Source organism: Rutidosis leptorrhynchoides, chromosome 10 (genome assembly GCF_046630445.1).
Source record: "Rutidosis leptorrhynchoides isolate AG116_Rl617_1_P2 chromosome 10, CSIRO_AGI_Rlap_v1, whole genome shotgun sequence".
NCBI lineage: Eukaryota > Viridiplantae > Streptophyta > Magnoliopsida > Asterales > Asteraceae > Rutidosis > Rutidosis leptorrhynchoides.
Genome location: NC_092342.1, coordinates 284,056,741 through 284,068,650, shown reverse-complemented (window position 1 = coordinate 284,068,650; position 11,910 = coordinate 284,056,741). Strand labels below are relative to the sequence as shown.

Below are 11,910 nucleotides of genomic sequence, written 5' to 3'. Positions count from 1 at the left end.
CTTGTAATTTCTAGACGTTTCTCATCAATAAATTGAACCTCTTGGATTGTACTTTGTACTTTTTAGCGTTTTGGTCATTTGCGTCTTCAATTCGTCAAATCTGTCTTTTGTCTTCACCTTTTATTATTTAAACGAATATCACTTGTAAATAGAACAATTGCAATTAAAAGCTTGTCTTTCTTGAGAGATAATGCTATGAAATATATGTTCGTTTTTAGCATTATCACTAGCTCCATCATTTCAAAGTACGGTAGTCTTAAAATCAGTGGCATGTTTGAAGTAGTCCAAATTGTTTTCCCTTCTCACAACAAAACAATCTAAATCCTTGAAGAATGCCCGGCTCAGAATCTTTCCACCTGTCACCTTACCCGTGCAATCATAAAACAACCTGTACTTGGGTTCCAGTGGCAGTTTACGAAACCAGGACTTAGTTGTATTCTTCTGATACTCTCTCCATTCTTGATTATTTTGTTTATTGACATCATCAATACTTTCATTAACCTTCATAATCAAAACCTCATCACGTTGCTGCTTGAACAACAACAACAACAATAACAAAACCCAATACTACATGAGTGGTGTATGGGGGAGGTGAGATGTAGACAATCCTTCCCCTATTTGAGAATAAAAACAAGTCATTTCTCTAATCAGAGTGAAACACTTTCACTCTCTCAAGTAGAGGTTGAAAGAACATAATTCTTTCTGATCTGTTAACAAACATAACATAATTCTTTACTTCATGAGGATCACACACAGACATAAAAGTAAACAATACAGTTTAGAAAAATAACGATTTAGGTTAGAAATTGATGAGTACAAACAACGGTACTTCATCGAACCTATATGTAATAATTTGTCTATTATGGTTCATTAAAGCAAAGCATAGACTATAGACCCTCTTTAGGCATTTTTAAATAAAAAACAATCATTTCAAACAAAAGTCCACATATGAACACAAAGACTGATCAACATCAATTCCTTTTGACAAGTATGTGCTTCCATTTTTTCAAGAAAACAATTAGTTTATCACATGCAAAAATCACTACATAAGCTTGCATTTTTTGACCCATAAACCTTCATTTATAACACCACATATGTACAAAGATGATAGTATACTAGTAGTAGTAATAAACAGATAAACCTAAGGCTACGAGCATCGAATTTTTATTTGAAATAGTAATATTTTTTAATATGTTTACAAAACTAGAAATTTTGAAAAAAACTTTACAAAACTAGTAAAACCGGAGTTTCAAACTACGGTTTGGCCAAATTGGTATTCTAAAGTCCGGTTTCTATCTACTTTGTCCACATGGCAGAGTGACATGGCAAACCAGACTTTGAAACACCGGTTTAAATAAACGAGCTCAACCTAGAATCTTAAAAAAAAAAAAAAATGCCACGTGGCAAACCGGTGTTTCAAAGTCCGGTTTGCCATGTCACTCTGCCATGTGGACAAAGTAAATAGAAATCGAACTTTGGAACACCGGTTTGGCCTAAACCGGAGTTTGAAACTCCGGTTTTACTAGTTTTGTAAAGATCTTTTCTAAATTTCTAGTTTTGTAAACATATTAAAAAATATTACTATTTCAAAAAAAAATTCTACGAGCATCTCAAATGTGTAAGCAAAGCATTTGCACTATTTTGGTGTAAAAATGAAATCTTCTTAGCACCAAAGGATTTCAACTCCAAGTCATGCACCAAAATGTTAAATTACTAACCTGTAACTCGGGGAACACTAATTTCTTCTAATAAAATTATTTGACATACATGGTATTAAGAAGAAATTTAATGTTATTATTATTTGTTAAATTACTAACCTGTAACTTGGGCCACCCCAAGATAACCCCAATATACGCTGCAAGTGAGGTTTGTAGCAATGACCCAAACTCTAGGCTATCTTGGGATGGTCAGAAAATGGCTACACAATGGAAAAAAACTAAAGCCGGAAATGTATCAGAAGTAACAGAAATTTTCAGGCACCTCAAAGGGGCACATTGTTGCATTGCCCTTGGGGGCATAATAGATGTTTATGGTGGTTGCGAATGCAAAAAAAAAAAAAAAAAAAAAACTACCTGAACTCCATACACGGAGAACAACTCTATTCTCATAATTTCCAGTCTGTAGAAAAGCGAGGCGTTAAAGTTGACGTCTTCATCTGCATATAGGAAAACATCATAAATGATTCGTTTAAAACTCTATTAGATCGCATGACCCTACAGTTTCAACTATTATTTAGTTGCCACACATAAGAAGTTACAAACAAATTAAGGTTTTTCACACATCCCATTCGTTATAGACGAAAATAAATGTATATAAAGACAGTTAAGGCCCCAAAACATGTAATTCATTAATGCAGAAATCTCAAACTCAATGGATGTTTAGATGTGTATTTCCAAGCGATAGTGTAATTGTAAATATCAGAATATGAGTTGGAAGTGTCTCTCTGCTGTTTTAATGACATTAATCAAATAATCATCCAATGTATGAATGTTTTAAGGAATTAATATAAATAAATAAAATGACTAGAAAAGGATATCTGTGAGAAGATACTAGAAACTGAGAAATGGAGATTATTAAGTCTAAGATTTGGTTTTAAAATGGGGTAAAAAGTAGTTTCATATTTATATAAATAATCTTGATAAATAAAGTTACGGAGTAAATCAAAACGTTTCCAGTTTCGGTCATAGCTATCACCATCTTCAATACTAAATAGCCTTCTTAGATAAAAGTCTTCATCAACATAAGCAGGACTAAGGCATCCGAGAACCGAAACACCGTTTGAGGGATGATCCATCTTTCTAGCATACTCCATATTAGCAGCCTACAAAAGAATTAACTTTTATACACACAAAATATCACTAGAGCAGGCAAAATCATAAAACTTAGCTACAAATGGACTGGGTCAAATTGGTAAAAATCCCTCAAATCAGTGTTGTAAAACCCCACTCCTCGATTACTCATTTTTAGGAGCCGGCCGATCCGAACTTCCAAAATCCAAATATCCAATTGGTCAACATATGTCAATGGGTCAAAATCGAATTTCAATAGTCAAAGTCAACATTAGTCAACATCTTAATATGGAATTAAATTAGATATTTAGAGCTTTTGAGTAAATGAAGATTATGTTTCTACACAATTATATTAACGTTTATGTTTATGCTTATGGATTTCTTGTATATTTACACATATAAGTTGGAAATTTATTACTTAAATGAATAAAAAATCCAATCCGATTACTCCTCGAGTTGCCGATTTTTCCCTAAAAAGGCTTGACCGAGTACTCCCCGAGTAGCGATTTTTGCAACCTTACCTCAAGTATGTCCAGTTAGTGCACACAATTAACTATACTGATTTGACCCGCTCAAATTAACCCATTACTCAACCCACCCAACCATTTTGCCACATTTAGAAACCCTAGCGTTAGTATAATAAGAAGTGCATATAAGATATAATAGCGATTTAGAAGCATATCACCTTTGTCAAACACTTAGCAAAATAAATAGGGTGAACGCCAGCCGAATCGATCAGTATATTCCATTCAGTAAAGTCAGCCAACATATCAGCACCCTCATCCTAACACAAACAAAGATATTGTATCAAAAAAGTACAAATATATAAAATGGTGAAAAACTCAAGTAACATAATGTAGCTGAATCATTACTTCATAGTAGTCATCGAAGAAAGTGATGTCATCGACAGAGTTATCAGAAATATGACCCATAGGAATCGATAATTGTTGATTCTGAAAAAATGGAAGATCCATCCCAATCAAAGCATTATAAAAACGTACAACAATTAAGTGTTGGTACAGATAATACATAGTTCAAGTAAAACAGTAAATATGATCATTTTAAACGTGTTTTCATTTTCAATATGCAAGTGATTATCTGATTATTGCGACTTCAGGTTGTGAAACTAATCAGTTTCTAATGCATTGATATACCGACTGTTTAGTGGAAAAAGATTGTTTTTGAATAAACAGCTTCCTTTCATACATGAAGCTATAAAACTGATTATATAAGGGTAAAATAATATTACCTATTTACCCCTCCTTTTTAATATAATTCGAGATACTTTTACTTTTACTTCCATTTCAAACTATACTAAGAATATATCTTTACTCTCTTTACTTAAGTTCTCACATAATCGGAATATGTCAAACAGACATCAAATAACAAATTTCTACCGTTTAATTCAATAAATAAAGTCTAGCTCATTATTCAAGATAATTTAGGGGTGTTTGGGTTTGCGTTTTGAAAACTGATTACGCATTTAAGATAATTAGAATCAAACAATCAGCTGTATCAAAACGTGTTATAAATTAATAGTCTCTCAAATTGCAAATAATTGATTTTTTGTTTAGCTTGCCAAACATTAGAAACTGGTTATTTACGATTTTAAAACGTGATAATCAAATAATCAAGTTCTAAACGCAAAGAGAAACACCCCCTAAGTTGAAATTAGTAAGTGAATCTTACCACCGCATTAGTTGCTTCAGGATCATGCATGATGTTCGCATCATCAGGGACTCTGAAGTATATATCTTTAAAACACATAAAAATACAATTAAAATTTGAACATTTATAATATATAATATTTCTGAAAAATTTATATTCGTTACCTCCACCATCGTCAATTACGTACGGATATTCCGCCCACGAGATGTGCTCATGCGGTTCACAATGTACGGTACCAGGAAATATCAACAATGCGCTGCTATTAGCCTAAACAAAACAACAAAGTATACCATATATTTTGACTGTTTTAAGCACATATAATATGCATTAAATAAGGAAATATGAAAAAACGAACCTCAATAGTTGTTTTTGCTATCTCTGCACCCGTGAGTTTGGTTTCACAAACTCTTACAATTTGATGACGTAGGGTTTAGCCCAATTAGGGTCTACACAATTAACTTGGGCCCCAAGTCAATTAACCCTAATTCCCATCTATAAATATGGGGCAAAACCTATATCAAGTTCACAATCTCCCAATCGCATACAACTCTTACTCTCTCAATGAAAGCACCACCTCATACGATCATTCGATCACACCGCAACGCCGCCACCGCAAGTCCGCAACGCACACGGCAGTTATCGCCGGATCTTCTCCACGATCGTCTTCACGATCGCAACTCTAGGGTTTTTACCTACGGGTCTTGTAGGGTTTTTTCTCCCTTTGCCGTCGATAGGGTCCGACTATCGACCGGCGGGCAATTCGTTGGCCACCCTCCCAAGATCATCATCTCGGGTACGGGTTATTCACGGTAACCGGACCGGAGATCAACGACGTTGACGCCTAAAAAAAACCCTTTCGCATTGCTGTTCGTGTGTGGGTTTTCCCTTGGAAAAAATATGCATGAACATTTGGCGCCCACCGTGGGGCACGATGCATTATGTCTCTTGTTTCTACCGTCTATCGTTCGGTTTGAGAAGGTTTGTCTTTTCTTATTGAGCTTTTAATTCGTTATATGCGGTTTAAGTACATGAATATTTAGCGCAGATGTTCGCGTGCTTGCGCAACTGTCCACGCGCTTTTGTCCAGGTTACGCACACTTTGCGCACAGTTGTCCGCGACTTTAGACGCAATTTTCATGCGGTTTTACGCATGGTAGTTTCCGCGGTTTCCCTGCGCACTCTGCATGCGGTTCTTTGCGAATCTGTTCGCGGGTTTACGCACAGTTGTTTGCGCAGGCTCATGTGAACTTATTTTCCGCAGCATAATGAGAAGTTCGATACGATACTTGACAAAAATATCATACCGAACTTGGGGGACTTGATGACGTAGGGTTTAGCCCAATTAGGGTCTACACAATTAACTTGGGCCCCAAGTCAATTAACCCTAATTCCCATCTATAAATATGGAGCAAAACCTACATCAAATTCACAATCTCCCAATCGCATACAACTCTTGCTCTCTCAATGAAAGCACCACCTCATACGATCATTCGATCACACCGCAACGCCGCCACCGCAAGTCCGCAACGCACACGACAGTTATCGCCGGATCTTCTCCACGATCGTCTTCACGATCGCAACTCTAGGGTTTTTACCTACGGGTCTTGTAGGGTTTTTTCTCCCTTTGCCGTCGATAGGGTCCGACTATCGACCGGCTGGCAATTCGTTGGCCACCCTCCCGAGATCATCATCTCGGGTACGGGTTATTCACGGTAACCGGACCGGAGATCAACGACGTTGACGCCTAAAAAAAACCCTTTCGCATTGTTGTTCGTGTGTAGGTTTTCCCTTGGAAAAAATATGCATGAACACAATTTTTAAGCTCTTCAAGTGGATGATATCCATTTTTTGCAACATAATTTGATGATTCGGGGACTGAATCGGGATAATTTGCAGCCACTGAAACTATCTACTTGCAATTTTTTCGACCAATAGACAGCCACCAATTGAATTTGGAATCTATAAGAAACAGATTCTTGCATCTGAATCTGGATAAAAGGGTGTTACCCGTAATTAGTTTAGGTGCTATTCATGTTAATAATCAATTAACATAATATTTTTTGTATAATGTTAGCTGATCTTATTATATATACCTTGACTCTAAATTATCAGAAGATTTCATCCAACTGCTAGTGACTCCATACGATGTAGAGCAACTAATGCCTTCAGAATGACTCAAACCGCACGTATGACCTAAAATCAACCGAATTAACAGAATAAGCACAATAATATGGAACCAAGAATCTGATTCTAGTTCCCTAAAAAAGTCAAAATTGACCAAAGAGGCGATATATACAAGACTAAACTATCAACAATTACAACAGGAAGTCTCAGTTTTAGCAACAGACAATCAAATCTGACATGATATACCCGTATCATGTTTTTATAGATTTTTATACTCAAGTGTGATGGCAACATGCATTTTTTTCAATAATTTGGTATTAATTGCTAACAAATGGAAAAAACCACAAAATGATGAATATGCAATGTCATAATTCATAACCCACAAAGTCAATGTAACTAGTAACAGGGTAACATTTTGGAACTAATTTATGCTAATTCATCAAGACTTACAAATTGGCCTCCAATTAATCACCGAATCTCGATTTATATTTCTTTTATTTATGCAACTAAACTCAACAACTCAAAAGTCATTATCAGGGTTCCTGTAAATCCATTGCATGATCTAATTAGTCAAATGAATAACACTATTCAAGATCAAAACTTTCTTTAAACACTACAAAAAAATGTTGCTTTTTTGACGTTTATTTTTTTACGTTTTGTAGAAGCGTCAATTTTATTTTGATGTTTTGACGTTTATCATAGCCCAAAAATTGTTGACTCGTATTCAAATATCTTTGACACTTGATATTGTTAAAGATTTATAAAACAATTTAAGCCGCCAAGAATGTAACCAAAAATTGTTGGCTTTTGGAATCGTCAAAAAATTAAATTGAAAATTAATATTATAATTTATATTTATAATTATATTATACTCCCTCCGTCCCAAATCTATTGTCTCCAGACAAAAAATACGCAGTTTTAGAAAATCTCACTAACTTCATTCTCCATCAATAATATATCTTCTCTCCAGAATAACCTCTTTTAATTGGTTGAAAAAGAATCTGGACAATTAATTTGGGACATCTTAAAATGGAATACTGGATCATAGATTTGGGACGGAGGGAGTAATTAAATATAAATCTTATTTTTTGACGGCTGGACTTGTCAAAAAAATCCACCTGCTTTAAAAACAAAAAGGTTTGACCCGATCCTTATTTTACCCGTTAATCCAATTTCACGCATAACAGTTCATCTTCACCGCTACAAGTCACGTTAGGGTTTGAATTCGTTTCACGCTAAATTGATACTGTCTCCCGATTAATAACATCGATTCACAAATACACAATTAGTTTGGCTTCTTCACCGATCATTCTAAGCATCTATTTCATTAGCAGGCTCGTTTCACGCTAAATTGATACTGTCTCCCGATTATTAACATCGATTCACAAATACACAATTTGTTTGGCTTCTTCACCGATCGATCTAAGCATCTATTTCATTAGCAGGTGAGTTAAGGTTTCATGAGTTCACTATATCTATCAATTAGTTAGGGTTTTGAACTTTTTACTGAATTATTTTAGTGCTTGACCTAATTGAATATGATTTATGGTGTTCATTCAGTTTAAAGTAGTTTTGGCTTTAACGCAGTTGGTTGTCATGATGCTTTATTTCTCGATTGAATGTCAGGCTGTAGAGGATGATTTGTGGTCGCGAAAGTTTTCAACTAAACACTCGTTTTCCACTGATAAAGGTTCGTGAGTTACTCTATTCTTATTGTAATTGTGGTTTTAGAATCATGTATGCATATGTTGTTACTTATTCTTCATAACACTTTGAGTTTGTTGTTAAGATATCTCCACTCAACATTTGATAGTAAAAATATATATGATGAAGGGCTTCAAACTGTTGAACTCCTTGGATGTGCTCAAGTACAATTGAGCGAACTCGAGCCTAGTAAAGTGAGGTAGTAACTCTCTGTTTTGCTTAAATAGTTAGTGTGTTGAAAGTTATCCAAAATGTATTCAATTGTGTGCAACCTCTTAAATATCTACAAACAGCAACATGGACACAACCTGATGCTGGAAAGACCTTTTCATGTCTAATAAATGAGATATAACTAAGAAGTAATACAAACATAAAACGATAATGATGTAATTGTAAATGGAAGGGATAAAAGCCATGAAAGATTCAAAAATTAATCATCTTTTAGGGTAGGCTGGCTCTAAGAGTTTAGAAGTAAATTTATTAGAGATGGCGATATGGGCGGGTCGGGTAATGGAGATATTGTTCAATTTCTTACCTATTTTTTCTTATTATAACTGTGTATGTTTATTGCTTATTACACAAAAGGTTTTCAGTGAATTGTTAACTGTTGTAAGGTTACTTACAAAATAAGCCTAAAAGCTTCAGCATTCTTACTTCTCGCAGCAACATTACAATACATCAGAAACACTTTTTGAACAAAAGAGTTTTTGTAAGGTCAGATACAAAGTTTTGTTGTTGTTATTGTTACTAATAGTTGGTACTTTTTTGCAGCTAAGATTCAGATTACCTCAAAGTGAAAACATGGATAAAAGTCCTTTTTTCTATTTGGGATCACGTGTTTAGGAGCGTAAAATTTCATTAGAAGAAAAAGTTGTTTAAATTAGTTGCTGGAGAATTAAACAAAGTTAATTACATGGCTGATGATGTTGCACATGGGAGAGTATATACATAGGATGAGTTTTTGGAAGGGATTGACTTGATTAAAGAACCGTCTAACTTCACAGATTCTCAATGGAATTTGTATAAAATACATCTTCGATCTGCTACTGCAAAGGTAAAAATGAACTTTATAAACCTAACTCAATTTACTCTTCTGTCAATTTAGAAATATAAAATTGCTATTGACCTTATGTCAACTTAGAAAAAAGTTTCAGGGGTTATACAAATGATTATACAGTCTCATTGATAAGAGACAAAAAGGTCTCTGTTTTTCATACATAGGCTTGATTATAATGACTCAAAAGTTCAGCTCTTTATAACTAGATTTCTTAATAAGAAAGTTGATACAGAATGATATAGTAAGGTTGTAGTAGTAAATTACCCATCTTTGTACAAGATAACAACCACCCATACATCTGTATACTGGTGACTCAATTTTACTAAATTGTTTTCAATATGAATGAACTATATGTTTAATGTTTAATGCTTAACAATGTTCACTTGATATGTTGTGTTTTTCAGACTAGTGGTGCATCACATTAAGTTGATTAGGCTAGCAGCTATTCAGGTAAATTATCATTCAGGTTACAATTTGTTAAACCATTAACTTTGATTATATATGCTTTGTTAACATAATACTTGTGAAAGTGGCAACACCAACTGAATGATAATTTTGATTATATTTGCACTGCAGTAGCTTAAATTTTGCTTATATTTGCACTGAAATGAAAGGCGTAAGTGTATAACAAACAAAACTGTAATGTTTCTCTCCTGTGTATGTTAGTTTGTTTTGTTCGACAATTATCAGAACTCCTATATTAAAAATTGTTCGGTTATTTCCCATTATTTGAAAATTTATCGAGTTGCCGTGATACAGACATCCTCTTATGTTTATTATGGTGATCTTGCAGGAAAGATTCGTCTCTTTAAAGCAGAAGAAAGCATTAGCAGTATATCCTTTGATGAACTACGTAAGTGTTGTTTGTATTACATTCCCATATAAATAAAAGTTGTGAAATGGGTGAACTGGCTAACTGAATTTTTATTACAAAAGAGATATTCATGTGAAATCTTTTTTACTGGTCTATAGAGGGAATATGGAACACTTACAAGGGTTTGGTATGTAAGACCAGGCTTTGCACTGGTATGCTGCTATGAATACTTTTGATTATATTTGCACGGCAGTAGCTTAATTTTGACTATTCACTGTATAGCATCGTAGTTGTTATTTTATTATTATGCTTTGTTAGACATTTTTAATATTTTCATTATTCTTTTGATGCAGGGTAATGAGTTTACAATGAGCCGTTCAAAAAAAAAAAAGATGAGTTTACAATGATGCAGTTATATGACAGTAAATTTGTAGAAGTGATTTTTGTTATTAGTTGAAATTGGTTGATTTGTTTTATACTATACATGCTTATAATGAATTTCATAAACTGAAATGGGTTTTCTGAAAATATGTTGATGTTGGTAAAATATATATAATATATAATACACATTTAATATAAATATGTAAAATATATACTCCCTCCGTCCCATCACAAGTGTCCACATTTCCATTTTGGTATGTCCCATTTCAAGTGTTCACTTTGTATTTCAACCAATGAGAAGAGGTTATTCTGGAGAGAGAAGATTTCTGATTGGTGGAGAATGAAGTTAGTGGGATTTCCTAAAACTGTGTGCAAAAAGTAAGTGGACACTTGTAGTGGGACGGAGGTACTATTATTTTTGGAATTCAAATTCTTATAAGTTTTTGACGCTTATATTTGTAAAAGTGTCAAATAGGGAACTAAGCGCGTGAGATAATGGCAACCTTTTTGACATGTGCAAGTGTCAACAAGTGAGTTGTCATAACTCAAATATAAATTGGGTGTTGACCGCTAAAAGCGTTACAAGGTTGCATATTTTTTACAGTTGGAGACGTCAAAAAGTCGGTTGCTTTGTGGCAATTGCAACCCTGAAAAACTTGTTCATTATTAACATATAAATGCGTCAAAAAATGAGTTATCTTTTTACACAAAAAATCGTCAACAACTTCCAAGCATTTCTGACGCCCATATTTTCCACGGTAGTGAGAAGCGTCAAGATTTTTAATTCTTGCAATCTTAGGTGAAAAAATCATGTAAAAAGCGTTATTAATTATATACTTTCTTGTAGTGAAACAATGACTACATGTTTACGAGAATAAACATTTCATAACATAAATATACACAGAGACATATATATCTGCATGTAAAAAACCAAAAAAAAATAAAAAAAAATCAAAAGTGGGGTATAAGTTTTGGGGATTACCAATAGAAACAAACTGATTTACTGCAATCACCATCTGTGAAAAAAAAAAAAAAAAAAAAAAAAAAGGTTTTCACTAAAACTTCAATCTGACTACAAATTTCATGATTGAAAGCTGCAAACTTTGCTGATTTTCTGCAGGGTTTTGTGAAAAAAGAGTTGGGTTTGTTTTTGTTGGTAGCGGAAAATAGTGAAGTGGACAAAACTGAGCAGACTTGATCAAACCCCACTTGAGGGAAAGCACATATTTGTATAAATGTACAAGTGATGCTGGATGATGTACAAGTATAGTGTACAAGGTTATTGTATTTGGTTGAGGTTTAGAAATTCAGTGGTAGTTACTTTTTTGATGGTGGTTATCATTTTGGATAAAGATTTTTTTTTTTTTTTTTTT

The 11,910-nt window shown here is 33.9% G+C and overlaps 1 protein-coding gene and 1 long non-coding RNA gene across 10 annotated transcripts; one reads left to right on the top strand and one right to left on the bottom strand.

Annotated features, from left to right (window-relative positions):
* Positions 1–232: 232 nt before the first annotated feature.
* Positions 233–5,699, bottom strand: LOC139871098 (uncharacterized protein At3g49140-like). The gene is made up of 9 exons (XM_071858840.1): positions 5,680–5,699; positions 4,813–4,864; positions 4,622–4,724; positions 4,479–4,543; positions 3,662–3,742; positions 3,475–3,573; positions 2,668–2,821; positions 2,073–2,155; positions 233–501 (listed from the first exon to the last, which is right to left on the bottom strand). Exons 1-9 carry the CDS (start codon positions 5,697–5,699, stop codon positions 241–243), a joined length of 918 nt encoding a protein of 305 aa, XP_071714941.1. The 3' UTR covers positions 233–240.
* Positions 5,700–7,754: 2,055 nt separating this feature from the next.
* On the top strand, positions 7,755–10,667 carry LOC139872845 (uncharacterized). Of its 9 annotated transcripts, none has more exons than XR_011767178.1 (5): positions 7,755–8,026; positions 8,169–8,484; positions 9,057–9,339; positions 9,747–10,195; positions 10,510–10,667. It is a non-coding gene; the product is annotated as an uncharacterized lncRNA (long non-coding RNA). The 9 variants fall into 9 exon arrangements; XR_011767173.1 differs by having other exon boundaries at positions 9,747–10,368; XR_011767175.1 differs by lacking the exon at positions 10,510–10,667 and having other exon boundaries at positions 8,208–8,271; positions 8,415–8,484; positions 9,747–10,470.
* The last annotated feature ends 1,243 nt before the right edge of the window (positions 10,668–11,910 follow it).

Coding starts and splice junctions, on each gene's coding strand:
- LOC139871098 (XM_071858840.1), bottom strand. CDS start 5,699: ATGAGCCTGCGCAAACAACT. Junction 3,574..3,661: donor TCTTCGATGACTACTATGAA/GTAATGATTCAG, acceptor TGTTTGTGTTAG/GATGAGGGTGCTGATATGTT. Junction 2,822..3,474: donor TTGCTAAGTGTTTGACAAAG/GTGATATGCTTC, acceptor ATTCTTTTGTAG/GCTGCTAATATGGAGTATGC.